Here is a 26009-nt window from a genome sequence, read left to right on the forward strand (position 1 = left end):
TTTTTTTTTTGTCATCTATGAATTATCATTCAACTTAAACGGAAGTACCATCATTACATGACAAAGGTCGGCAAGAGTCGCAACTCTTCCGAAGACCATGGCTGGCGATTTCACATATCGAACATCCAGAGACCCAAATTAAAAACATAAAAGAAATCTTACTCTAGAGATTTAACACAAAGAGAAAATGACTTGAAATACTTAAAAGATCAAGGAACTCAAACCAAACTCCATAACAGCACCAGGTCGCTAATCATAACCAAGAACCTGAAGACGCACGAGTTGAACTCAGAAACAGAGACTTGAGAAGACCACAATCCATCAGGTCACAACCACAACCTCACAAGAAACAAATCGGCAGGAACGATCAAAAACCGAGGCGCAAACAGAGCCAATAACAACCACTACCGCGTCTGCACTAAGACCACAGGCAACCCAAGAGAGGAAAGGCACAAGGTCGAACCTTGAAACTCCAAGCGGGGAAAACGTCTAAAAGGATCAGCAGCTCTTGCACGCGGACCCTCGTGTACCCAAACTCAACCATCTACAAAGCAAGAGAGTGGTCACGTCCTCGCAAGAGAAGAGCCGAAGATCGAACCCATTGCTTCGTCTTGATACCTCACACCATAGAGAAGAAGCAAGTAGATGCCTACACAACAGATTACCATCCAAGAGACGAACCCAACAAAAGAGACCTTGACAAACACAGATTACCAATGGCTCACGAGAACGAGGAGAAGCAGGAGCACACCTGATCCAAAAGCTACGACCAAGAAGGAGGAGCGGTATAAAGACACCAAGTCCGGAACATATAGCCTCCCCATATCCTAACCCGTTGAGAAAGCACTTCATCCACCACTAACCTTCAAAGGAAGACAAGCCACATCCCAAACCACACAGGAACTAAAAAAGCATAACACAAACGGAATAAACACCAGATCTACAAAATACTAAGCAAAAGAAACAAACCCGACCGACGGTGGCGCTAACAGAGCCACCACGCGCCGGCCGGTGGAGATCGCAAAGTTGAACGGAGGAGAAGCTAGTTTATCGGACGAGAGGATAAGATGCTTTTTTAATCTGGTTCGTTCACCAGCATCTTCACCATTGGCCATGATTTTTCATTTCAGAAAAAATCTTACGAATAGAACTGCTGACTGCTAAGTGTTCGTTGAAATTCCTCTGAGAAGTGGAATTGTTATGTCTTTTTTCATCTGTTTCTTTTTCCAGCAGGTTAAATCTTAAGAGAGGAGGGACCAAGAGCCTTGTTTTTTTAGCAAGCCATGGCCAAGCATCATCCTGATTTGATCATGTGCCGGAAACAACCTGGCATCGCCATTAGGAGATTGTGCGAGAAATATGATGGCAAGTGCGTGGTCTGCGATTCCTACGTGCGCCTCTGTACGCTGGTTAGGATTTGAGATGAATGCAACTATGGTTCGTTCCAAGGACGGTGTGTCATATGCGGAGGGGTTGGAATCTCAGATGCTTACTACTGCAAAGAGTGTACACAGCAGGAGAAAGATCGAGATGGTTTTCCCAAGATTGTCAATCTCGGGAGTGCGAAGACTGATTTGTTCTATGAACGTAAGAAGTATGGATTTAAGAAATGATGATTGTTTCTTAAATCGTAGGTAAGTGTCTGTACTAGTCTATTTCTAGGCATTGATTCAAAGAAAATACCATTGTTTGTTACTCTTTGTGCCTTATCGATTAGCCGAACGTCTTATCTTTGTCAGCGGCGAATCTACATTGAAGCTTGTGGGTGCAAGTGCACCCATAAAAATTTAATATTTCTTATGTTACACAGAGAAATTATTAGTAAATTAGTTCATTTGGGAATGATTGCACCCAGTAATTTTTGTAGTTAGAAGTTCCATGCACCCACTTTCACATTTTTTTACAAATACGTGTGTTATAATATGGTTTATCGGCATCATGCACCCACTAAAAATTTTCTCTGGATTCGCCCCTGATCTTTGTTATGGTTGTTTAATGTCTAGAATGTGATTGTTCCTCTGCAACACGACAACATCCTCTTGTCCGAGTAATTTGATTCTCTGACCGAGGTGTATTGAAGACCCTTTCTTTTGTCGTTCGATATGATTCAGTTGGTGGGGGTGGGGGAGGGGTTCTCAGGCTTCGGCAGTCTTTTTGGAGAAGTACAGTACCTCAATATGTTAGACATATTTAGATGTTCTCACATACAATTTATTGAACATCTGGCAGGAAGTTTTGAAGTATAATAAACTCTCATGTTATAGATTAAAACAAATGACTAGAAACAGATAGGATTCAAAATTGCCGGTGCGTTGTCTTGGGCGCCTTTGCTTAAGATGGGAGTATATACAGTATAACTATCTTGTATATGGGATTTGCTAGATAACTCATGTGCGCCCGCATGCATGAGCATGTGTATATATAATCCCGTCCATCGTCGCTTTTTTTTTTGTCTGAATGTTAAGATTTTATACTATTTTTTTGAATTTACATAATTGTGAAGGTGAAGATCACTTATTACATAGAGAACATTAACGTACGTAGAGCATTGGTCCGTTTGCGCATGTGTCATGACAGACTTAAATATATATATTTTCAACTTAACTTAAATATATTAACGGAGTGATTATTAAGGTTAATTTTATAGACTTGCGTCTCAAGTTTTGAACAGCGACTTAAATTGAACTGCCAGTATCACTCACTCACATACATATGTATATATATATGGAATATGGTACCATAGACTAACTTTTATGGAACGAAGAAGTCATCATGTTCTTCGTATAGAGTATAGACTATATCATTTTTTTGGTGCACAAAAAAAAAAGACTATATCATTTTTTTTTTTTGAACTTTGACAATATCATTTTATTGGTCTCGCACACTTTCATATCTACAACATCAAACCAAGCTTTTATATTTTGTATACATACATACCAACGAGGTTTTCTCCTAACATCACACTTTTCGTTAATCTTTCCTCACTTTTAAATTTAACTATTAAATGATCAACATATCTTTTGCATTGACCATTAAACAAACTTTTCATTATAAAAAAATACAGTTAACCAACATGTTCCCTTCTTTCATATGAAATGAGAATGTAGCTATTTTATTGGTGTCACGTATCTTCATTTCCCCTACTTTATACTTGTATACATAGATATTAACAAGATTTCCTAATAATCATGCATGTAACCCGCTTCTTCTGTCTTTTCGAGAAAAAAACTTCTTTCTATCGTTAATCACTCTTTAACCATTACACCAACTTATCTTTTTTTCTGAACACGACCAACTTATCTCTTAATTACTCTCATATGATATGTAATGATCTTAGTATCTTATTGGTGTACTTTCTTTTTCAAATTGTAGATTACTTTAGTCAGCTTCACAAATCTTTCATGTATTAGTGTAAAATGATTTCGTTTTGAATAAAAGCTTAGCATTGCATGTTCTCAAATCACATCCAAAAACCACTTCAAAAGTTGGTAAAAATGAAAACCACAATGAGTTATCTTCTTCTTCTATTCCTCCCTCTTCTAGTAAATGCTAAGCTCAAAAGAACCACACTCTATATTCCTCTTGTTCACAATGGTGTAAATGTTTTTGACACCAAAGTAATTTCCCCTCCCGTCGTATCTCCGCCAAACACCCAAGGGAAAGCCGTTATGGCGGAGATTTATTTCGGGTCTCCTCCTGTAAAGCAAGTTCTTCATTTAGACACCGGAAGCAGCCTTACGTGGGTACAGTGTTTCCCCTGCTCCCGCTGTTTCGACCAGAACCGGCTTCCCAAATACTGGCCAAAAAAATCAAAAACATACCGCGAACCAATGTGTGAAAGTGAAGATGGGAAATGCAGATACGAGTTGATTTATTTAGACAAATGTGTCGTCAAAGGTATACATGCGCAAGAACTGGTTACAGTAGATACGCTTGATGGTGGGTACGAAAGGCTATATGGTGTGCGTTTTGGGTGTACTGAGCATAGCGAGGGTACAAGCTTTATAGGGACGGGTATATTAGGTCTCGGGGCTGGAATGTCCTCCATCATAGGTGAATTTGACTATAAGTTCTCATTTTGCCTTGGTAGGATAAGCGATAAACGCTCCAATCACAACCTCATTTTCGGAGACGGTGCAAACATACAAGGACATCCAACGGTAATTAATATCACGAATGACCATTATTATTTTTCACTGGAGTCCATCATTGTTGAAAGGAAAATACGCTTGGACCACCCAGTCCAAGTATTAGTTGATACAGGCTCCACGATGTCTTACGTCTCACCAGGTTTGTACTACAATTTCGTTGATGAGTTTGAAGAGATAATAGGTCGACCTTCTTCATATAGGCCAAATCTATGCTATAAAGCAGAAGATATAGAGCAGCTATACACGTTTGACGTCGGCTTTGAATTTGCCGGAGGGGCTCAACTGAGCGTTAACGTCCATAATATATTCTTACCAACTGGGCCACCTGGAGATCTTTGTTTGGCGATCATAAATAACGAGAATTCTTTTTCAGACATCATCATTGGGGTTACAGCTATGCAGGGGCATAATTTGGGGTACCACCTAAGAAGAAAAACCGTTTATTTACAAAAACAAAACTGTAATAAGTCGAAACTTTAATGGTTACGTATCATCGTTTCTGTTTGTTTAATAATTTTAATAATAATTTAAATGATAAACATAAAATTGTACAACTATAAATTGAAGCTAAATATACCGTATCTGTTAAACATATGTTCTTGTTTATTGATTATGATGAAAGGAACACGTTTTGAGCTTTATATTGTTTGCTTTTGTAGAAACTGTATGTAGGGAAAGATTGAGCAACTTATTTTGTATGGGACATGCATTATTTAATTTATACTCCCTCCGTTTCAATATAGTTGATGTTTTAGAAGGATAATTTTGTTTCAAATTAGATGAAGTTTTGAGATTTTAAGGTTAACTTTAACTTTATTGGAAACTGTTCAACCAATTAGATTTCACTGTCTTTTTTATTATTCGTTAATTGATTCAAAAATAATATTTTTAAAATATTTTTTTTAGAAAAATCTAGTTTTCTTAATCTTTGTGCAAGAAGGCAAAATATCAAGTATTATGAAACAGAGGGAGTAACACATATTTAGCTTGAGAGCATCTAAATACTTTATATATTAATCACTGAGGAAAAAGCAAAAGTTAGTGTGGATCACAAGCCAACCTAAGAGTAGCTCTAACAGCAGGATCTTAAGAAGTTTTTACATTAAAGAAAAAATGAAAATAAATTAAATTGGAGAGCGAATAGCTGTGTTACAAAAAAAGAGGAGAGAGAATAGCAAAAGGTTCTAGCTGCAGAATTTTAAGAACATGATGAGAACTCTAAATGATACATGTAGGTGTAATAATGTTTCAAATGGTTTTACAAATTAAAGTATAACTAAAGCAGTATAATAATATTATCTTTTTTTAGAACCTTGGAGAGGTTATAACCGATGTTGCCCTATGTATTACCTGCAACCTCCCTAATTGTTTGGTCAGAGTTAGGTAATGATTATTTAAACTTTAAGAAAAAAATACTCTCATGTAAAGGATATCTAGACACAAAAAAAAATTGGAAATTTATATGAGAAATATTCTGTGTATTATATATACACCTTTTTTTTTCTTCCACTCATTTGGTTTGCTCGTTGATCAGGCGATGGGATACGAGAATAGTATGCATTTTGAACTGATGTTAAAACTTAAAAGTGTACAGAGTTGATTCTTTTCAACTTTGCATCATGAAAATCACTTTTTAGTTTTTATGTTTTCATCTTGCTTTTCAACTGCTTTTGGCTCTGAACGGGAAAAAAAATCGCACGATGTGGATCTATCTAACAAATTCATGTCCGTATTTTAATGCTATTTATATTTTCAAAAAGTTTACAGTGATGAATTTATAATTAATTATTAATAGTTATTTTTCAAAAGAAATGATTTCTCTTATTCATTTGGTCCACAATATATTCATATATTTTTCTGGTGAATCACTAATAACAAACGTGTATTAAATTTCGTTGTTATTTTTGCCCGCAAAATGATACTTCTTTTATTTATTTTTACATTTGGATTATTGTGTGAATGACAATTATTGTGTGAGTGAATCCTTTGCGCAAATGATCTGCTTATGTAACGCTTCCTATTTAAAACCTGTGGACTTGTAAATAAATCAAATTTAACATGTAATTTGACTGACATGTATCCATTACGTGTCTCAATTTCTGCAATTCAGGATATTTTAAATTTATTAAGTACGCTATATTGTGAAAGCCCATTTAGTCTAATGGTTTAACTAAAGGTTATTAATACTTCTATAGATAATGGATTAACCCTGTAAAAATGCAAATTATGTAGATTATAGAAAAAGAGAGTTACAATAGGATTTTAGCATGGTACAAGGTGTATCACTGAACATGAATTTCAAAGAGCGGCTTAGAATGATATAGTCAGACGTATATACTCATATGATAGTAAAATTGTCGGCTGTAGAATCATCTATACAATATTTCTCAGCATTATAATACTATAATTAATCAGACGTTAAAAAAACTCATTATATTAGTCACGGTAGCCCACTACTTTATTATTTTGTCGGGTAGACCATACTAAAATACATCGTGTTTTTGAAAAAAATAGAGAAAAAAACCAAACAACTATGCTTTTGTCCCCTTAGAATAAAAACCAAAATCATTGTCTATATAATATAAACAATAATGATTATCCAGTTTACAATTATTAAGAAAAGTAATATAATTTACATTTTAATTTTACTTTTGTTATCTAAGAAGTAAAAAAAAATCAGAAGTAAAAAAAATCTGAAGTAAAAGTTCAGAACCTATCGACTCCGACTCTTCTTTCTCTCCATTGAAGAGGCGATTAGGTTTCGCCGTCGACACCTTCTTTCTCCGTCCTATCTTTGTTCGTCGAAGACATTTAACTCATCGTCACATCTCTCCTTCGTCCTCCTTCTTTCGTATCTCCTTTTTAAACACCACCAATTAGAATAATTTTATACTCTCCGCCGGCTACAATTGGAGTTTTTTAAGCTTGGATAAGCTTCTTGTCTTCGGTTGATAAAGTACGATTAGCATCACGTTGTTCTTCGTTTGCTCTTACTTCATCTTGGTTCCCAAAACTTGGAGGTTAGGGTTCCGAAATCCCCTTTGTGACTTTTTTTGTTGGTAATTTGTTTATTTGCATGTACTATGAAGATTCATAGATTGAATTGTTAAAAAAACAAATCAATTCACGTTTATGGTTTTGATTGTAGTTTTGGTTTGAGTTGATTGTGAGTTTTATGTGCTATTTAAAATATATAACAGTTTGATTGTGAGATTGAGTTATATTTGACTGGAACTTGATTCATGTTTATGTGTTTGAAATTAGACAATGATATGTAAAGACAATCACTGTATAAACTAGAGAAGGAAGAAGCTTTCCAAACTTTCAATGTGTTTCTTTTAACGTTTGTTACAATGATTAAATTGCATATATAGCACTCTTACAACCTTATCCTTTCAGTCAAACGTCAGCACATAACAGCCTGTGAACCTAGACAGCTAAACCTATTCTTTAGAGCTGGCGCAACCGTCGTACGGGGAACACACTTGCGTGACTTCACTAGCCGTTGAGCTTTGTCTTCTTCCTTAACTTGAAACAGGGTTTTGGACTAAACTGAGCTCGTTTGGGCTTCGACTGCAGGCCCATCAGACTGATTCAACATCAATGACCTTTTTAGTTTTGTTTTTTGCTTTTCTTTCTAAGTTATTTTCCTGATTCTGATTAAAAAATATTAATATGTTAGATTAAAAGAAAATTTATGTAAGAAAAACAAGCATATTAATTGATGTAACATATAGATGTATATGAATATATATTTCAGTCAGTTATTTTTTATATGAAAATATGTAAATATTATTCAAATAAAACTTTATATAATTATTTAATATATTATGATATTTTTTTTTTAGTTTCGTATTAGACCTCTAAAATCTAAGGACCGGCACTGCTTTTAAATATCAATCTTATATCCAAGATTCAATACTATATACAAAATATAATATATAACACAAATTTTCAAAAAACATTATTAAAAAAATTTCCACCTTATCAACTAGTGCTATATTATTTGAAAGCGAAACCTTGGCTAAAAACATAAGATTGTCGAAAAGTTAATCTTGGCTGACTAAAAAGATCTTGGTCATGACAAGGAAAATATTAATAATTAACCAAGTAAGGACGGTCAGTGATTTTGAGGGAGTTTTAGCCTCAATATGTATCCGGGTTCGAGTTTCGATGGTCACTAGAGGTAAAATTTAAAATCTGGGTTCTCTCATTATCTGGTGATCGAGGTATACTTCGACTGATAACGTAGTAATCCGACCGATAACGTAGGTTGACACAGAAACTCGCTGCTAATCTAGAACTACCTCGGTGGGTATCAGGATACACCGAATTATTCAAATTTTTTTTAATAATTTACTAGTCTAAAATGGAGATCAACTGATATAATGTACGAAGTGTAATATGTATCATTTGCTTATGTTTTATTTACTAAAAACTGTGACTGAATTTGATTAATTTCATATGATGGCATTTCCCTCTTCTTGCATTAAACAATTAAGCCATTTTGACACATTTTTCTGCCTAGGTAATTTTAAAACCTTTTATAAATTAGTCTCTCAATGCAATTTGGGTGTGAGTGTGTATGACGTCTGAAGACGTTTAGATAGTTTTGTGTGTCGAAGAAATTGAGATAATGATTGGTTGCTTGTGATTTGTGGGTCTCCACTTCGTTGACTGGTTCCAACAAATTTCTTTACCAAATTTAACTTCACGTGTTGTGGCTTTGTTATGTTCAAAATGGCATGAAATACGAGTGGGATGTTAAAATCTCTTTATTAAGTAACCCTCTCCACGAAAGAAAAAAAATCAAGAACCAATTTCTCTCTTCTTTGTTGAAAGAATGAAAAAATCATATATCATCTTTCTAATTTTCACAGTCACTCTCTCTCTCGCACTAGCTGATGAAGTTGGCAACCGGACGGCGGAAAGCATTGCGGAGGAGATAATCTCATCTCTATCTCAGGCGAAATTTGAAGACTGGTCTGCAGCTTTTATCTCCACTGATGATAAGATCCGCGGGGGTGTTTTACCGGCGACGCTCTTCATTCCCGTTGCCGCGACTGATGAACACCTTGGGGACCGAAACGTAGCTGCATATCATGTCGTGCCGGAAAAGATGGAGTTTGCTGATTTGCTTGCCAAGGAAGATAAAACAAGAATTATTACCCTTCTTGCAGGGTGTTCGATTCTTGTTGGCAACACAACTGAAGGTGGCTTAACTCTCGACGGTGTCAGCGTGACGGAGCCAGACGTATTCGTAGACGAATTCATTGCCATCCACCGTATCAGGCTTCCCCTCGATTTCAACAGATACGGCCGCATGGTAGACTTTAATAAGCCTAAGCCTAAAAAAGAGGTGATATCTAGATTGGAAATAGAAATATTCGCTGTTGTGATAGCCTCGTCGCTGGCTGGCATCGTCCATTGCCTCGTGTCTTCCCGCAGATAGGTTATTTCCTTATGGTTTATGGTCTTAAGTTTCCTCTGAATAATTTGGATAATATGTAGTATTTGAACTGGTTTCTTGGAACTTTGAAATATCAAGTTCCTTTTTATTGTGTCCTTTGAATACGTTCATATATTTTAAATTAGTGTTCCCTATTACGGTTCAAGTAAATACGAGGTAGTACTTATAAAACAAAGTGAAATGAAATTGAGAACCAATGGCTTGGATTATGAAGTAGTAAGCAAAGGAGAGCTTTTGACATTTCATGAATGGTTGTAAGAAATATAGGCACTATAACCTTTTTTATCTGATTCTTTTTCTCATCAAACAATGTTAACTTCTATTTAACAAAAGATCACTGTAACCCATAAGAAGCTAAATATTGTTTGAATTTCTGAGCCTTAATTAGACCTCTTTTTGTCATGTTACAAAATCATAACTAGACGCTCTTCTCTACTGAGAGACTAGAGCCAATTCAGACTTGTCTCTAGAAGCTCCCACGACAATGGATATATGCTCAACTTGTGATTCGTGTGTCAACTTGAAAATAATTTAGCACTGTAATAAGCAACTGAAGGGAGCAACTATGGATCAATAAAGCAGAATGGAAAATGAATATACACCAGTTCACCTTATGAACATTTTAGAATGTCATTAAAGTTCATCATCCTTGATATAGAGTAGAGCTGTAGAGGAATATGATCCAAGAACTTTTAAACACAATCTCACAAGTCTCTGAGTTTGCATCCAAATAATCTTTTAAACATCTTTAATGCTTCATATACATTTCTTCCCAAGACCAAGCTGATGGAAAGTTTTAGATGGGTCGGTACAAAAATCGAATACTGCAGGAACCATACTGACTGAGCTTTTGTGAGCAACGAAGGCGTAATCGATAAAAAAAAATTGCTTAAACCCCTATAAACCAAAATAATGTTGAAGTTGATAAGGAACACCACACGTCATTGAAGAAACGAAATCAGTTTTGAGCGAGATCAACATTTTTGTAAGATCCATCGGCTGGTACGGAAACATCTAGAACCGTAGATCGGTGAGCATCAGAAATCAGTTTTAAACGAATTATACTAAACTGAGTGGCCAACGTGTCATTGTTTGTCGTGCTGATGTGGCAGAAACGGTCCACGTTTGTTGAATTTAGGAAGGGTTAGTGGGAGACTAATTTATAAAGATTTGAAGAATTTTAAGATTCTATTGTTATTTGTAATATGATTCTTAAAGTTCTAAAAAGTCTTTTATTATTGGTGTGGTGATTTTATAATTCCATATAAATCTTTTGTTATTGGGGTAATGATTTTGTAAATCAATTTAAAATCATTTGTTATTCAAAAAGTTGAGTATTTTAAGATTTTGTAAATCTACTAAACTATAGTGTTATTGGCACAATGATTTTTTACATTTTAACTCATTAATCATGATTCTTAAAATACTAGAGATAACCCTTGTATTCTCAAAGTTGGGATAACAAAACCAACATCTCTTTATCAAATGAGCATATATGACAAGTGAGAGACATTGTTTTTTCAGTTTCACTTTTACAAAGCATACGTGAAGAAATTATTTTTTTCAGTTACCCAGAAGTGGTTTGAGTAATATTTCTTATATATTAATTAATACTAGATCTTGATCCGTGCGACTGTATTGGTATTAATTTTCTGTTTTAGTTTTTATTTATTTATACTAAATGATGAATTTATAATATTTGATCGTTTTACATTGACTACGTTAGGGATGCGTATTTGGATACCCACTGATTCAGTTAAAATCTATTTGGGTTTGAGATTCCCGAGTTTAAAAATTTCAGCAACATTCAAATATTTATAAATTTTGGTTTCGGTTTGATTCGAGTATTTGCGGGTTCGGATTCAGATAACCCATTTGAATTATTTTAAAATTTTCAAAATTTATATATACTTTAAATTTCTCAAAACATATAAATTTGAGTAATGTAAGCCAAAATATCTAAATTAAAAAATAAAAAACATGTTGAACTTCAATATTTGGATGGAGAATAAATATATAATTTAAATATTTTTGCTGTTTGATTATTGGTTATCTACTTTATATGTTTATTTTGACTATTTTTCATATTTTCAAATAGTTCAGACAACTTTAAGTTGACAAAAAAGACAACTTTAAAATATCATTAATTGTTGAAGAATAAAAAACAAAATACATTAATCTAATTAAAAAGACAAACATTAAAATAGTAAAGAAAAAAAATACATTAATCTAACTGAAAAAGACAATCAGTAAAATAGAAAATTCAATTTAATTCTCAGTGGCATGCAATGGTAAATAATACTGAAAACTAAGGGGTATTCTATATGTGTACTTCTGTTTTACTAAGATAGATGTATTTTAACTTGTGTTGTGATATTTTGGCCCCAGAATTTTGTTTTTCTATGTTTTTTTTTTTGTAAAGAAACTATGTTTCATAGAAAAACTATGAAAGAAAGACATTCCACAGTCACACAATAGCTGATCAAAATGATAAATCCACATACATAAATTCAAAATCAAAGTTGGTATTAATTTGCAGAAAAATTCAAATAACAAAACCAAACGTAACTTCAAAGCAGCACAAATCACAACCAAACCAATTGAATACATAATATTATGATAAAAAGATTAAAAACAGAGAAAGAGATCATAAAAAAGAGAGATTTGTATTACCTGCAAACTCTAAAAGATGGGTGGAAAGCACACAATAATTGACGACCATAGACTTACCTTATTCTGAATATATTATATGGAAAATATATAAATTGTGGTAACCAGAAGTTAATATGAATCTCAATAATTCATCGACAATCAAGACAAAAAGTATACGGATTTTATAAATACGAGAAGACATATTGTTAGAATCAGTGAAAATCTTTACAAAAGTTAAATTCCATAGACTTCTGAAATCAACGTGAATTAGTTTCCCACTAACACCCCCTTAGTCTTACGGTGAGATTGGTTTGTATTAAACCCAATTCTAAGTACCTACTTGGACTTTAGTTAGGTTAATAAATGCGATGTTACTTCTCGTTTACTATTTACTAGTTTCTTTTATTTAAATTTGTTTCTATTTTTTGTTAGACGATTCTCTAATTGGATCCTAGGAATGTATTCAAAATTACCCCTCACAAACAGAGGAGTTTGCTAGCTGGCACAAAGCTGGTTTTTTTTTTTACGCTGGATTTTATTATTAAGTCTTTAAGGCAAATTGTTCTAAACAATGAGAACTATCAAAACAAAAGTAAAAAAAGAATACATCAGTAGGAATCCAAAGTAAAATAACACACATTTTGCGTATGGATGACTAAAGATTTTCACATAAAAAACTCTATATTTACTTTTGGAATAGCTGAATCTCAAGGGAGACTATCTTCGTATTGATCCAAAACCACCACGCTTCAGACTGAATTGAGAACGATTGTCACTCTCTTTTTAATACTCCAGTAGGAGTCACTGAGATAAGACAACTCTTTATATTGTTCTATTGCTGATAATAGAGTCAAAGAGATTACCGTTCCATAGAATTTGATACTGCTTTTTGAAGTAACCATAATTTGCAGCAAAAACTCCATCACCATCACATGAGAAACCATCAACGATTGAAGCCGGTAAGACCCGTAGCCACCATCCGCAGTAGATCTGTCAATTACTTTTTCTAAACGGTTCAATTGAACCGAAATCTTTGTTTTTCAAATTCTATTGGAAAAAACATACAAAAGAACAATAAAAAACTTTGCCAGATTTAAAATAAATTGGCAATCGAATAAACTAATTAACCAGAAGTAAATCAGATCAAAGAAAGAGAAACAGAACGAATCAAACAAGCCGATGACAGAGCTGTTGAAACCTCCTGCCATCGGTTTGAAACTATTAAAAAATCTCTTTTTTTCTCTCTTGACGGCTAGTCCTCGGCACAAAGCTGATTTTGCCGTAAAATTTCGATGTCTTTTTTCGGTCAAAGAATTTACAGTAAAATTCGATGTCTTAAATGAGTCTCTTGACAGTTTTAATTAAAATTACAGTAATTTTTACAATACATACAAAATTATATAAAACTAAATTAGAATCACAATCATCTACATAATTCACCCAAAAATCATAGAAAATTCATTAAAAATGATGTCACTTTGAATCTTCTTAAATAGTACATTGAATACAACCTACTAATTTCTTCTAAAATGTTTTAATAATAATTATAGTTCAAACTGTAGGGTTTATTGCAATTATATAGTATTTTGAACTAGAAATAATAATAAGCTTCACTCGGAAACAGAGTTGTTGCTGGGGTCAAAGAAAAACAGAGGTGTTGCTCTTGCGTTAGTCGATCTTCGGCTGAGTTAAAGATAAATTAATTGTAGTACTATTAGTTAAATACACCGATATAGCTAAATAATAATAAAAATAATATGGTAAATTATAAATAAATATATTTTAACGGGTTAAATTGTTTCATATCAACTTTTGTGTTATGATTTTTTTTTTATGTTATGATCTTTGATATACAATACTGAACAAAAAAAGCTTAGAACGAAAAGAAAAATTAGAAGTAAATTTATTTACATGGAAATTAGTATATTTCTTAGTTGTCCTCAACGAAGGATCGAGTCTTCACCTGTCCTACTTGCACTGTTTTCATATTTTTATCCTATTTCTGCTTTTTTTGCCCCCATTCAGAATTTTTCCTAGATTCGCACTAAGCACAGTAACTGAAAAGAATCTCCTAATATTTTGGTGAATTTAAGGTTAGTTTAAACACAATAACACTTATCATGCATGAGAAATAGCAAGATTACTGCATACCATATGTTTATAAACTCAAATAAAGATGTTACATGACGGATCTAGCAACATTTTTTTGCCAAAATCAGTTGAGTAACATATAAAAACGTGCGATTTTTTTTTTGGGTCTAAATGTTAAGAGAAAACGTACGATCTTATAAGACCATCTTGATTCAAAGGCTCATTAAACGAACTCTAGTTGGTTAATAATGTGTATTCGTCCACTCCTTCTGTAACTTCCAAGTCCTCATCCATCATTAGCTCGTCGGAAGGATTCCAATTTTGTGGACGTCGAGAGACCCCCAATTTATCAAAGTCCAGCTCGGGAATTAAGATTAAATTGAGTTCCATTCTGGTAGCTATTTCTTCCTCAGCAAGCTCTTCACGTTTGGCTTTGTAATCCTTGATTTCGCCGTCGATAATCTCATCCAACAGCTCGACGCTAGCCGTTGTCTGCGCCAGCCTATCCTGAACCTCAGCAGCAGCATCTCTGGCCTTGAGATGTGCTTCGACTTGTGAAATAATCCCTTTATATTTGGCTTCCACTTCCACCCGCGCATCTCCGACAGCTCTCTGGATGTCCTCATGGCAAGACTTGGCCAGTGCTTGGTACTTGGCCTCGGTTTCAGCGATACCGAGCTTTGTCGACATGTCATGGACAATGAAACGTTTAGAAGCTCGACAGTTTCCCAGCGCCTCGTTGACTTTTTTCAAAGCTTCAGCATTCTCTTGTTCAGTGGCCTGGTTCTTCTTCAGCTGTGCGGATAGCAAAGAAACAAGCATTTTGCACTCACTCAGCTCATTATGTTGTGACGTCGCTACAGAGTGGGGATGTTTGGTGTTGCAATTCTTAGTGTTGTAGCGATAGTCACTGTTGTGCTTTGATTTCTTTCTAAATCTTGAAACTGCAGATTGACTCTGTTTTTTCTCAAGAACCATCATCTTTTTTTCTCTTTTGTAAAGACTAAAGAATACTCTTTATTTTTTGAAATGCTTTTCAAATCAGATCGATTTCAGCTTTATATATTTTTTAGAAAAGAAAGCTATCTTTGTTAATTGGTCAACCAAACTATCACCTAATAAAAAATAGGAAACGTAAGTTTTGTGATAATAGCTTGACGAAAGTCCACAGGTCGATTGAATCTTAAAAAGAATATTTTCACAGTTATTTTTCTTGTCATATCCTTTATTTTTAACAAGTACGGGATACACTTTGGTGGTTCTATTTTCAAAATAATGTTCTTTGCTGTTGTTTAACAAGGAGCATTAGCACAATAGTTTTTTTTAGTAGAAAACACTAATAACTAGGTGATTTTCCCGTGCTCATGCACGGGTATAAATACTTATAAAATAAATATATTATAATAATTTATTTACATTATTATAATTTATTAATTTTAAAAATTTTAACTATTTTGTTATTTATATTATAATCAATATGCATGGTTTATTTTATGTAACATTATGTTATTTTAATTAAATGTATAATTTTGGATATATAATATCTCTATTGTTTGGTTATTATTTGGATATATCATATAACATTTACTGTTTCAATTCAATTAAGATATTTTTGTAATACAAATTAAAATTTTGATTTTTTAAAAAATTTTCATGTAGTTTGATTCTTATCTTAGATTTTTATATATATATATATATATATATTTAATAAGATTATGTATAATTTAATGTATATGTTGTTTTGATAATTAAATAGTAAAAATAAACTGAAAGTGTCGATCAATTCAAAGTTACATAAATAAATATAACAATGATACTTAATTGCAATAGTTGGTCAATATATTTATAAAATTATTTGAGAATTTCATATTTATTTAGTAATATGTTGAGTCGTTCTATAATTTATATATATAAAAATATCACTATAAGTGAAAATATATTATTTTTTGTTTACTGTTTGACTTTTTGTAAAAAAAATTGGATTGTTTTAATTACTCATTTATTGGTATTTCGAGTTACATATGAATCAAATTCAAGTATAATTATTTCTAATCTATTTCAACCAAATCATATTAATTGTATTCATTGCATTTGTTTGGTTTTCATCTTAGATGTGTATATATTTATAAATTTCTAGTTGTAAATAGCTCCAAGAAAATGTTAATTTTATAGGACTTAGTAATTTAATATATGTTAATTTTCAAAAATAAAATTAACAAAATAAAGTAATTATATGTACAAAATTTCATAAAAACATAAATGATACATTCTAAAAAGAAAGATTAATTATTTACTATCATATCAAGATTATTTTCTAAAGTTTTCCTTTTTCATAAAATCACATTATATTTAAAATATTTTCGTTTTAAGTTTTATAAATATTCACTTTATCATATATGTTATTTGAAGATTATAAAAGGGAACATAAAAAGAAGATTACATTAAATTTTGTTCACTAAAGATATCTTAATATCATTATTTATGTTATTTAAATTATTTTTTAATAATTTGAGATATAGATTGATTTAGATAAAATGCTTCATACTTTTAAAATATATATTATGTTGTTTAAGGTTATGTTTTAAAAGGGGAATTTTTTCTTTTCATTTAAAATCAAGATTATTTTGTAAAATTTCCTTATTATGAATTATACTATATATTTTTCGTTTTTAAAATTAAAATTTTTCTTTTATATAAGTTATTTGAAAAAAAAGTAAAAGGAAACCCTAAATAAAAAAGGAAAAATAAGATAAAATAAATATTTAATAATAATTAGATATATTTGATTCATTAAGGGTATCATTGTAATCAACCACCGTGAGAGTTAACGTGAGCGCGACACGTAAGAAACTGACTTCTCAAATAATATTATACAGATTAACACAGCCTAATATACACACATAGTTTGGGGCCCGATCATTTAAATCATTTGCTTTAACCTAGTAAAATTGTCATAATTATTCTTTTTAGTTCTTGATAATAATGTAGAAGAATCATGTTGTTTTATTTTATTGTTGGTTGTATTTATTCTGTTCATCTGGAATAAAATGAATACAATTATGTTTTGGGGTTTAGGTTACATGGGTAAATATCTTAAGTTTTAATATTATTCAGTTAACTTAAATAAATAAAGACATTAGGTTTTTGGTTTGATTCAGTTCAAAATGAACCATTTGTGTTCTTAAACTAACCGAATACAAGTTAGGACATATATATATTTGTTTGGTTTCAAGTTAGTTTGATTTGGTTTGGTTCTCATCCCTATTAAAAGTTAAAACATGTTAATATACACATAGATTGAGGCCCGGTATAGATCCGCAGACATGAGTCGAAGAAGAAAGCCCAGTAAAAGAGGGGAAAGGCCCAGTAAAAGTTGTTATTGCGTAAGTAAAACGGGACAAATGTTTCATATGACCTTATTATGCCTTGGGTATCTGGAGACTGGAATGCTATCTTCTCTTACTCCACCTTCAAGCTTACATCACATTATAGATTGTGTTAGAATATTTTAAAGCTCTACTTCATGTGCAAGCTCTCTCGTCAAGCCATAGTTTATGAGATTTGGAGAAAAATGAATTACTACATCAAGGTGTTTTAAGACCTGTGAAGGAAGAAAACTTGTTTTCTTATTTCACAACCAACCCCACTGAAAACACACAGAAATTGAACTTCATTCCAGGTTCCAACTCATCCTTTCTCTGTGTTTATATCTTGGTACTTTCAGTAGAACCCTATATTCTACACGTTATTGTCTCTGGTTTGGAGTTATAAATATTAAGTAGTAGTTGTATATCTAGTAGCAATCAACAGAGCCGGCCTTGACATAAAGCAGATGAAACATGTGTTTCCAGTCGCCCATAAAAGGCGTCATGTGCATAACTTTTTTTCAGCCAATTTTTTTCTGTTTTAGGCTTGTGGCCATCAAAAGTTTAGTACCGGCTCTGGCAACCAACTCCGAAATACCAAGAAACAAAAGAACTCCCTCACTGTTTTTTCTACTGATACTAGTTTCTCTTTATCCCATTGCAATAGTCGTCGATTGTCACGATTGAGTACACGACCCGCAAGGTTGTTAATGCATTGGATATTGCTCCATTTGAAAATTGGTCAGCTGTTTCGTAGAAAAAATGAGCGGATACACGGCAAGTTTCTCCCATATACACTCTTCAAAATTCTCTATCTTGTCTTGAGTCGTTTCTAAGAAAACGATTGATCACTCTTCAAAAAAGGCATGAACCAAAGCATCAACTATTCCGTAGGTAAATGTCTCAAAAAATCAGTTAGAAAATTATTAACAAATAATAAATAAAACAAATTTTTTTTTTTGTAAAAATACATTGAATAACTTGAATTTGGAGAAAAATAATCAACAAATAATAGTTTATTTTAAGTTTTACATGATCTAATCCAAAATATAAAACTACAGAAAAACTAGCAAATATTTTATAAGAACGAAAACAAGAAAATTCATTTATGATATTATTTTTGACGTTTCATCAAAACTCAACCGATGGAAATAAAAATGAAAAAAATATCATGGTTATCTTTTTGTGTGGTTACGATGCTCAATCTTAAAAATATTCATATGAAAATTAAAAGAAAAACACAGCAATGATTAATAAAGTAAAATTTTGTTTTTCTAAATTAATAAATTTCTATTAATAAAGTAGAAATTTATCGCATTTGAAAATTTATCCAATAAAATTTATTAGTAAAACATGAGTATAATGTTATTTTCTCTATTAAGTTCTAATGAACTATTGTTCGGTTGAGTTTAACCTTTTATTCTTAGACTATGGTAACTATGATAGTTACAGTAATACATTTCAAATTTGTGATTTTAAATATAAAATAAAGTAGGTTACAATTATATTTCCACAAACACAAAAAAAATCTGTAAATTCATTGCATATTGATAATTTAGAAATCAAATTTAGCTATTAATAAAAATTAGAGTTATAAACCCCTACTTAGTTTAATTATATTTCTAATAATCATTTGGTTCATTTTTTCATTTACAGACTAAAATACAAAACAAAATCATTTTTCAGTTTTAAAAGGTAAATAATGAGTAAATGATATATCACGATCAAATATTCATTTGTATTTCTTTCTATAATGCAAAACATAATATCTAATATTATCATCTTTTGCATCATTAAATATTAATGCAAAAAATTACAAAACACATATATAAAAATCTATATTCAAATATATACTAAAATGTAAAATATGTTTAGTTGTTTTTGAAATTACTCAACCGTCCGTAAAGCGGGTTTAACTTTAGTAAACATAAGATTGAAATCCGGTATAGATCTGCAGAGGGAAAGGCCCAGTAAGAGTTTTTTTTTTCAAGTTTAAGTATTGATTTTAGATCAAGGCCCAGTAAGAGTTTCTATCACGTATGTAACACAAATATTTCATAGGACCCTATGCGGCTATGCCATGGGTATTTAGAAATTAGAATACTATCTTTTTCTCTCGTGTGAAAGGCCAATTCCTTCATCCATGAATCATGATGGCCCACCGTCAAGCTTTCAGGCTTACAGCACATTATAGATTGGGTCAGAATATCCAAACAAACTCTACTTTATGTGCAATTATATTTTGTAAGATTTGGAAAGAAAGGAACTCTGGACTCTATCAAGGTGTTTTAAGACTTTCTAATGTGTTGATCAAACATTTACGGAAAGCCCTTTGAATCAAACTTTCACTTTGGACAACGATAATCCCTCTCCATTTCGTTTTACAAAACTGGAGTGACGTTTTACATGAAAATAATATAACAGAACATTATTGACTCATTTTTCCGCTGCTTTGTACAAAACAGCATGAAATATAAATGGATGCGATGATAACAAACAATAATATAACATTATAATCATACTATAATTGCTACACTAGTTTTCAATGCTTGCATTCAAATAGATTTTTGCCGCAAGTATTAGTTTGATTTTTTATTTTTTATGACAACAAATGGTCTCATTACTATTCCTTCAGGGTTCAGCTAAAGTGTATAGTTAAGTTAATCATAATTGATAGCTAAACTGGAGAGATCAATTAGGGTTTTGCTTTTGACTAATTAAACATTTGTTCAAAACTTATGCATTTCTTTTTATCTTACTGAGTTATGGTGTATTTCTATTCGCTAAATTTTAATAACAAAAAGTAAATTAAGTTCACAGCTGAGCGAGATTTTGCTATTGTCTAACACATGTGATTGTGACCTAAACAAAATATGCATGTTTATTAGTAGGAGTAGGTATTTTACCCGATATCCGAATCCGGCCCAAAAAACATGAACCAAAATCTGAATCGAAATAGCAAAATACCCGAATAGATACTGATCTAGAAGAGATTGGATATCCGAATCCAAACGAGTAATATCCGAATCTGAATGGATATCTGAAGTAAACCGAACATATGTATACTTACTCTTATATATTAGTTTACATCTCTCATTTTATTTAAAATATTTATATTGATGTTACATATAATTTAAGATCATATATTATACATATAATTACGGAAAAAATGATTTGATATTCACTTAAAATGCATGTCAAGCTTGTTATTTCATGTATTAATAAAATTTATGTTCAAATTCTAAAAACAATAGCCAAGTTAATGCCTATTTATTTTTGAAATGTTACCTTTAAATCTATTAATCATTCAATCTATTAAAAATAAAAAATCAGTTAATCGAAAGCTAAATATTCAAATACAAGAAACTTAAAGAATTGAAAATTTTATTCTATTTCTTTCAAAAATCTAAATATCTGAACCTAGTTCGAAAAAACCGAACCCGGCTCGAAATACAGAAATACCCAAATAGATTATATACCCCTATACTGAAATATTCGAAAATCTAAAATACCCGATTCAAACCTAAAGGGATATCCGATTGAAACTAGTCTAGATTGAACGATTTGATGCTATAGAGAATACATCTCGTTTTAATGACCGTTAGTAACCATGAAACATTACAACCACATTGAATACACTTGTGAATAATGATATATATTTAGTCAAACCAAGTCGGTTAAAGGTTGTGTATGTGTAATATATTCAAGCTTGTTTTTTTCACAACCAACATGCGATAAATCACAGAAATAACTTTCACTCCAAGTCATAAGTTCTGTGTGTTTATCTTTTCACACTTTTAGAACATAGATCGAACACATTATTATCACTATTTGGGGTTATAAAATATCCAAATCTCTACTCATATCCAAATCTTAATTTTCAACTCCCAATACAAGACAATAAAAACTTCCTCTCACGATGAACCAATTCGTTCAATTTTTTCTCTCTGTAATTGTAGTAAGTACCGTTGTCTCCGGCACCGTTGAAGACACTACCCATGAAATTGTTGATGCGCTGGCGTATGCCCAATTTCAAGAATGGTCAGCGGTTTTCATAGAAACAAACGACAAGATTCGAGGGGAGGTTCTCCCATCAACACTCTTCATTCCAAACTCCTCATACAGTGGTGGAGAAGACAATCATAAGTTGGCTGCATACCATGTTGTCTCAGAGAGGCTTGAGTTTGCGGATCTTCTCTCCAAGGCAAGTCAGTCTCGACTACCAACTCTTCTTACCAACTACTCAATCCTGGTAACCAACAATTCTGAATTTGGTTTTGCTGTGGACGGCGTTCTCATCACCGAACCTGACGTCTTCGTCGATACCTACATTGCCATCCACTTCATTGCATCTCCCCTTGATTTCGAAACGTATGGTCACGTCGAATCTAAGCCTAGCGGCAGCTATTCTACGGAATGGTCGTTTTTTTCCTTTATGCTCGTTACAGTTGTGGCTCGCATCATCTCGGAGATCCTTATTCTTTCGGGCTAGAGTTTTAAAATGGGCTAATAACTTTTCAATTACGGTCGTTTTCATTTTGTAACCGTTATTCAACCTTGAAATTTCAAGTTTTATTATAAAAAAGTTGCCTTTAATTACGTTAATATATTTTGAAGAACTATTGAAGAATAGAACTAAGACTCGAGGAGTGATTTCACTTCGTTAAAGCTTAAAGTTTAGAAACAATGTCATTCAAAGGAGTAAAAGATAGCATATGTTTAGGTTTGTATGCTCTCTTTATTGAAACTTTTTGAAACGTCATAAATGGTGGAAGACTCCGTAATCTACTAATAGTTTGAGTTAATTAATGCTCACCAAGAGGCTAAGGATTCGATTCTAAATAATATAGTTTGTACCATTTTTTTTTAGAATTGCATTTCTACAAGATTTTGAAAGTTATTTTACACTGTATATTTGTGATTTTGTTTTACACGATAAATTTGAAAGTTGGTACAACTATCTGTGATTTATAAAATCATGTAAATGTTAAACAAAGATTGATGAATCTTTTGATACCTTGAGACTAAAGAAAGCCACAAGCCGTTTAGATTTTTGATAAACTAAACTCCTTGCCGGTTTTCTGTATTTTGATGAAATGCGTGTCTTTTTTAACCATCGTTCCAGGCCTCAAATTGCGGCCCAAAATAGATATGAGTAATATCTGTCAATTCCGAGAAACTAATGACCCATTTCGATTAGGGTAATAAACTTTATTAGTCTACTTTTTTTTGTTTGACATCTCTTTATAGTCTTTTTTTTTTTGGTCAAATCTCTACTTATTATTAGAAAAATTAAGTTCAAATCAAAAGGAAAAGGACAGTACTTAGGTTCAAATTCACCGCACCATTTATGACCAATGAAAATTACATGTAGATAATTAAATAAAATATATTAAATTTATTTTAAAATAGTTAAAAAAGAATAATGACAATTCTAAACCACAAATCTTAATTTTTAAACCTTACATAGTAATTTCTAAAACTAAATCATATACCATAAATCAAAATTCTATACCCTAAACCCAAATCTTAGACCCTAAACCCAAACTTAAATTCTATACCCTAAACCCAAACCAAAATTCTAAACCCTAAATCCAAACTATAAATCTTAAATCTAAACTAAGTACCCTAAATCCAAATCGTAGACCCTAAACCCAAACCTTATACCCTAAACCCAAATTCTATATGCTAAACTCAAATTGTAAACCCTAAACCCAAACCGTATATCCTAAATCCGAATCCTAGACCTTAAATCCAAACCGTAAACCCTAAAATTTAAATTTAAATTTAGGGTTTACGGTTTAGGTTTAAGATCTAGGATTTGGGTTTAGGGTATACGGTTTGGGTTTAGGGTCTAGGATTTGGATTTAGGGTATTAGATTTAGATTTAAGGTTTATGGTTTGGGTTTAGGGTCTAAGATTTGGGTTTAGGGTATAGGATTTTGGTTTAGGGTATAGAGTTTGGATTTAGAAATTAGTATTTAAGGTTTAAAAATTAAGATTTGTGGTTTAGAATTGACATTATTCTTTTTTAACTATTTTTAAATAAATTTATAATGTTTTATTTAATTATCTACATGTCATTTTCATTGGTTATAAATGATGTGGTGAATTTAAAGGTTCACCATAGGAGGTGAACCTAAGTCTTCTCCGCAAGGAAAATTCGTTTGAGTTGAGTTTTATTTTTATTTTTTATTAGGTCAAAAAAACTACGGTAAAAAGGATCACATTGTAATTCTTCAACTGTTTTTTTGTGCACTAATTCTTTAATTGTTCCAAGTCAAAATTCCAATGTCAGTTCCTGACGTTGACAAACATTTAAACAGAAAAAAAAAGACAAACATGTGAAGTACTGAAATCAATCATACAATCATGTGACACCATTTACACATGGATCACCTACCAATGTCTACTTGATTTTTCATTCCTGTGATATATCATCTTTATCGAGTAAAAAACTTCTACACTTCCTTTCGTCAACGGGTAATAAATCATACTATTCCTAGGATTTTTTCTGTAACTGTATTCCTAGATTTTTCACATAAAAAGACATTCTTTTTTTTCTTCAAGGAAAAATAAATATATGTATAAATGAAATATATGGATATTTCGTATATTTCTAAGGATTACATCACATTATAATGAATGTTTAGACTTTAATAAAGTCAATTTAAAGAACAAGAAGAAATAAAATAATGTTTGAAAATATTATTCGTGAAACTAAAATAAGTTTGGAGAAATAAGAGGAATTGCCGACAATCAAAATATCATTGATTTTTGATGAATAAAATAAAAAGAAAAAAATGGTGGTATTTATTTGGTTTCTAAATAAATGTCATTTTGACATTTATCGCACAAATTACAAAATAACAGAAATATATGTAAGTTGTTATTAGTTACATATTTATGACAAAGAGTATTTGAGATAAATAAAATTATTTATAAAATCAATACAGTTTGCAATTAATTTTCAGTTGAAAGTAAATATAATTTGTATTAAAAATTTTAAAATGACATTTTTGTGTAACAAGAAAAGAAGTTATAATAACTCTTATTACTCTCTTAGTTTCATTTTAAGTGTCAGTTTAGACTTGTGCACACATATTAAAAAATCATTATCCATAAACTTCAACTAATAGAAAAATAAAATAGAGAATAAAGTTAAGTGTCAATTTATTTGTCAATCTTATCTTTTTCACAAATTAAAAAAATATATTAAATTATTTTTATCTCTAATACATTGTTTTATTTGATAATATTAATTAATAAGCTAAAATTATTTATGAGATTAAAAAAAACTAGTAAACAAATGTATTAAAAACATAAAATGGGATTTAAAATGAAGTGAAATTTTAACTTTAGAACGACAACTGAAGAATTTTTATATCTTTTCTTTATTACTTCTTCCGTTTCTAAATAAATATCACTTTGATATTTTTCACACATATTAAAAAATGACGGAAATATATGTAAATTGTTATTACTTACACATTTTTTATCAATAGTTTTTTAGATAAATAAAATTATTTATAAACTCAATGCAATTTATAATTAATTTTCAACTGAAAGTAAATATAAACTTTAAAATTGTAAAATGATAGTATTTTTTATGTATTAAGAAAAAAAGATTAGAATGACACTTATTACAAAACTTAGGAAATAGTTAACTATTATGCGTAGTGAAGCACTTAGAGTAGAATAAATATAGTCATTTGTCACATATTTTGTATTGTGTCTATCAAAACGTCGAAGATTGAAACAAAAAAAAGATTCCAAAACGTCATTTAAAGGAAAACAGAGAGAATAGTTCATCTTGAAACAAACAATTTATTTTCGTTTAATAGTTTTCTAGTACTTTTAATATTTTTTTGTAGTACAATAATAACATCAAGACTAATTTATGAGGTGGAGAGAAACACACAACAAGAAAAGAAAAAAGTACTAGTTGAAAGAGGAAGAGAACATCATGTTGTTTATCGTTGGAAAGTGGATCCTCCACCAACTTAAGTTCGCACGTATCAATGTAACTCACATCACGTGCTATTATATCTTCAACTACATGCTCCCAGCTCACCTACCATACCATCCCATTCCATTCATCTCAACTACCAAAAAGCACTTCCAAACCAGCTAGACGGTTTCAAGTGGCATGTCTTGACAATGACAACAATAACTTTTTTGAGAAAATTCCAATGTGCTATATGCATGTTAGTATAGCATATGTATTTTCAAGAATATATCAAGCAAATAGCAGGTCATGTAAATTCTCTAAGAAATAAT

At 31.5% G+C, this 26009-nt stretch overlaps 3 protein-coding genes and 1 pseudogene across 4 annotated transcripts; all 4 read left to right on the forward strand.

Annotated features, from left to right (window-relative positions):
• Nucleotides 1-956: 956 nt before the first annotated feature.
• LOC108852487 (PHD finger-like domain-containing protein 5A) lies at nt 957-1793 on the forward strand (annotated as a pseudogene). The gene is made up of 2 exons (XR_001949518.2): nt 957-1083; nt 1234-1793. The product of XR_001949518.2 is annotated as a PHD finger-like domain-containing protein 5A (transcript).
• Nucleotides 1794-3387: 1594 nt separating this feature from the next.
• LOC108853659 (aspartyl protease UND) lies at nt 3388-4743 on the forward strand. The gene has a single exon (XM_018627071.2). It carries the CDS (start codon nt 3450-3452, stop codon nt 4629-4631), a length of 1182 nt encoding a protein of 393 aa, XP_018482573.1. The 5' UTR covers nt 3388-3449; the 3' UTR covers nt 4632-4743.
• A 4251-nt stretch (nt 4744-8994) lies between these two features.
• Nucleotides 8995-9603, forward strand: LOC108849967 (uncharacterized). Its single transcript, XM_018623561.2, has one exon. The coding sequence runs from the start codon at nt 8995-8997 to the stop codon at nt 9601-9603; it is 609 nt and encodes a 202-aa protein (XP_018479063.2).
• Nucleotides 9604-21583: 11980 nt separating this feature from the next.
• LOC108853284 (putative fasciclin-like arabinogalactan protein 20) lies at nt 21584-22249 on the forward strand. The gene has a single exon (XM_018626712.2). The coding sequence runs from the start codon at nt 21649-21651 to the stop codon at nt 22219-22221; it is 573 nt and encodes a 190-aa protein (XP_018482214.1). The 5' UTR covers nt 21584-21648; the 3' UTR covers nt 22222-22249.
• Nucleotides 22250-26009: the final 3760 nt, after the last annotated feature.

Source organism: Raphanus sativus, chromosome 4 (assembly GCF_000801105.2).
Source record: "Raphanus sativus cultivar WK10039 chromosome 4, ASM80110v3, whole genome shotgun sequence".
Taxonomy (NCBI): domain Eukaryota; kingdom Viridiplantae; phylum Streptophyta; class Magnoliopsida; order Brassicales; family Brassicaceae; genus Raphanus; species Raphanus sativus.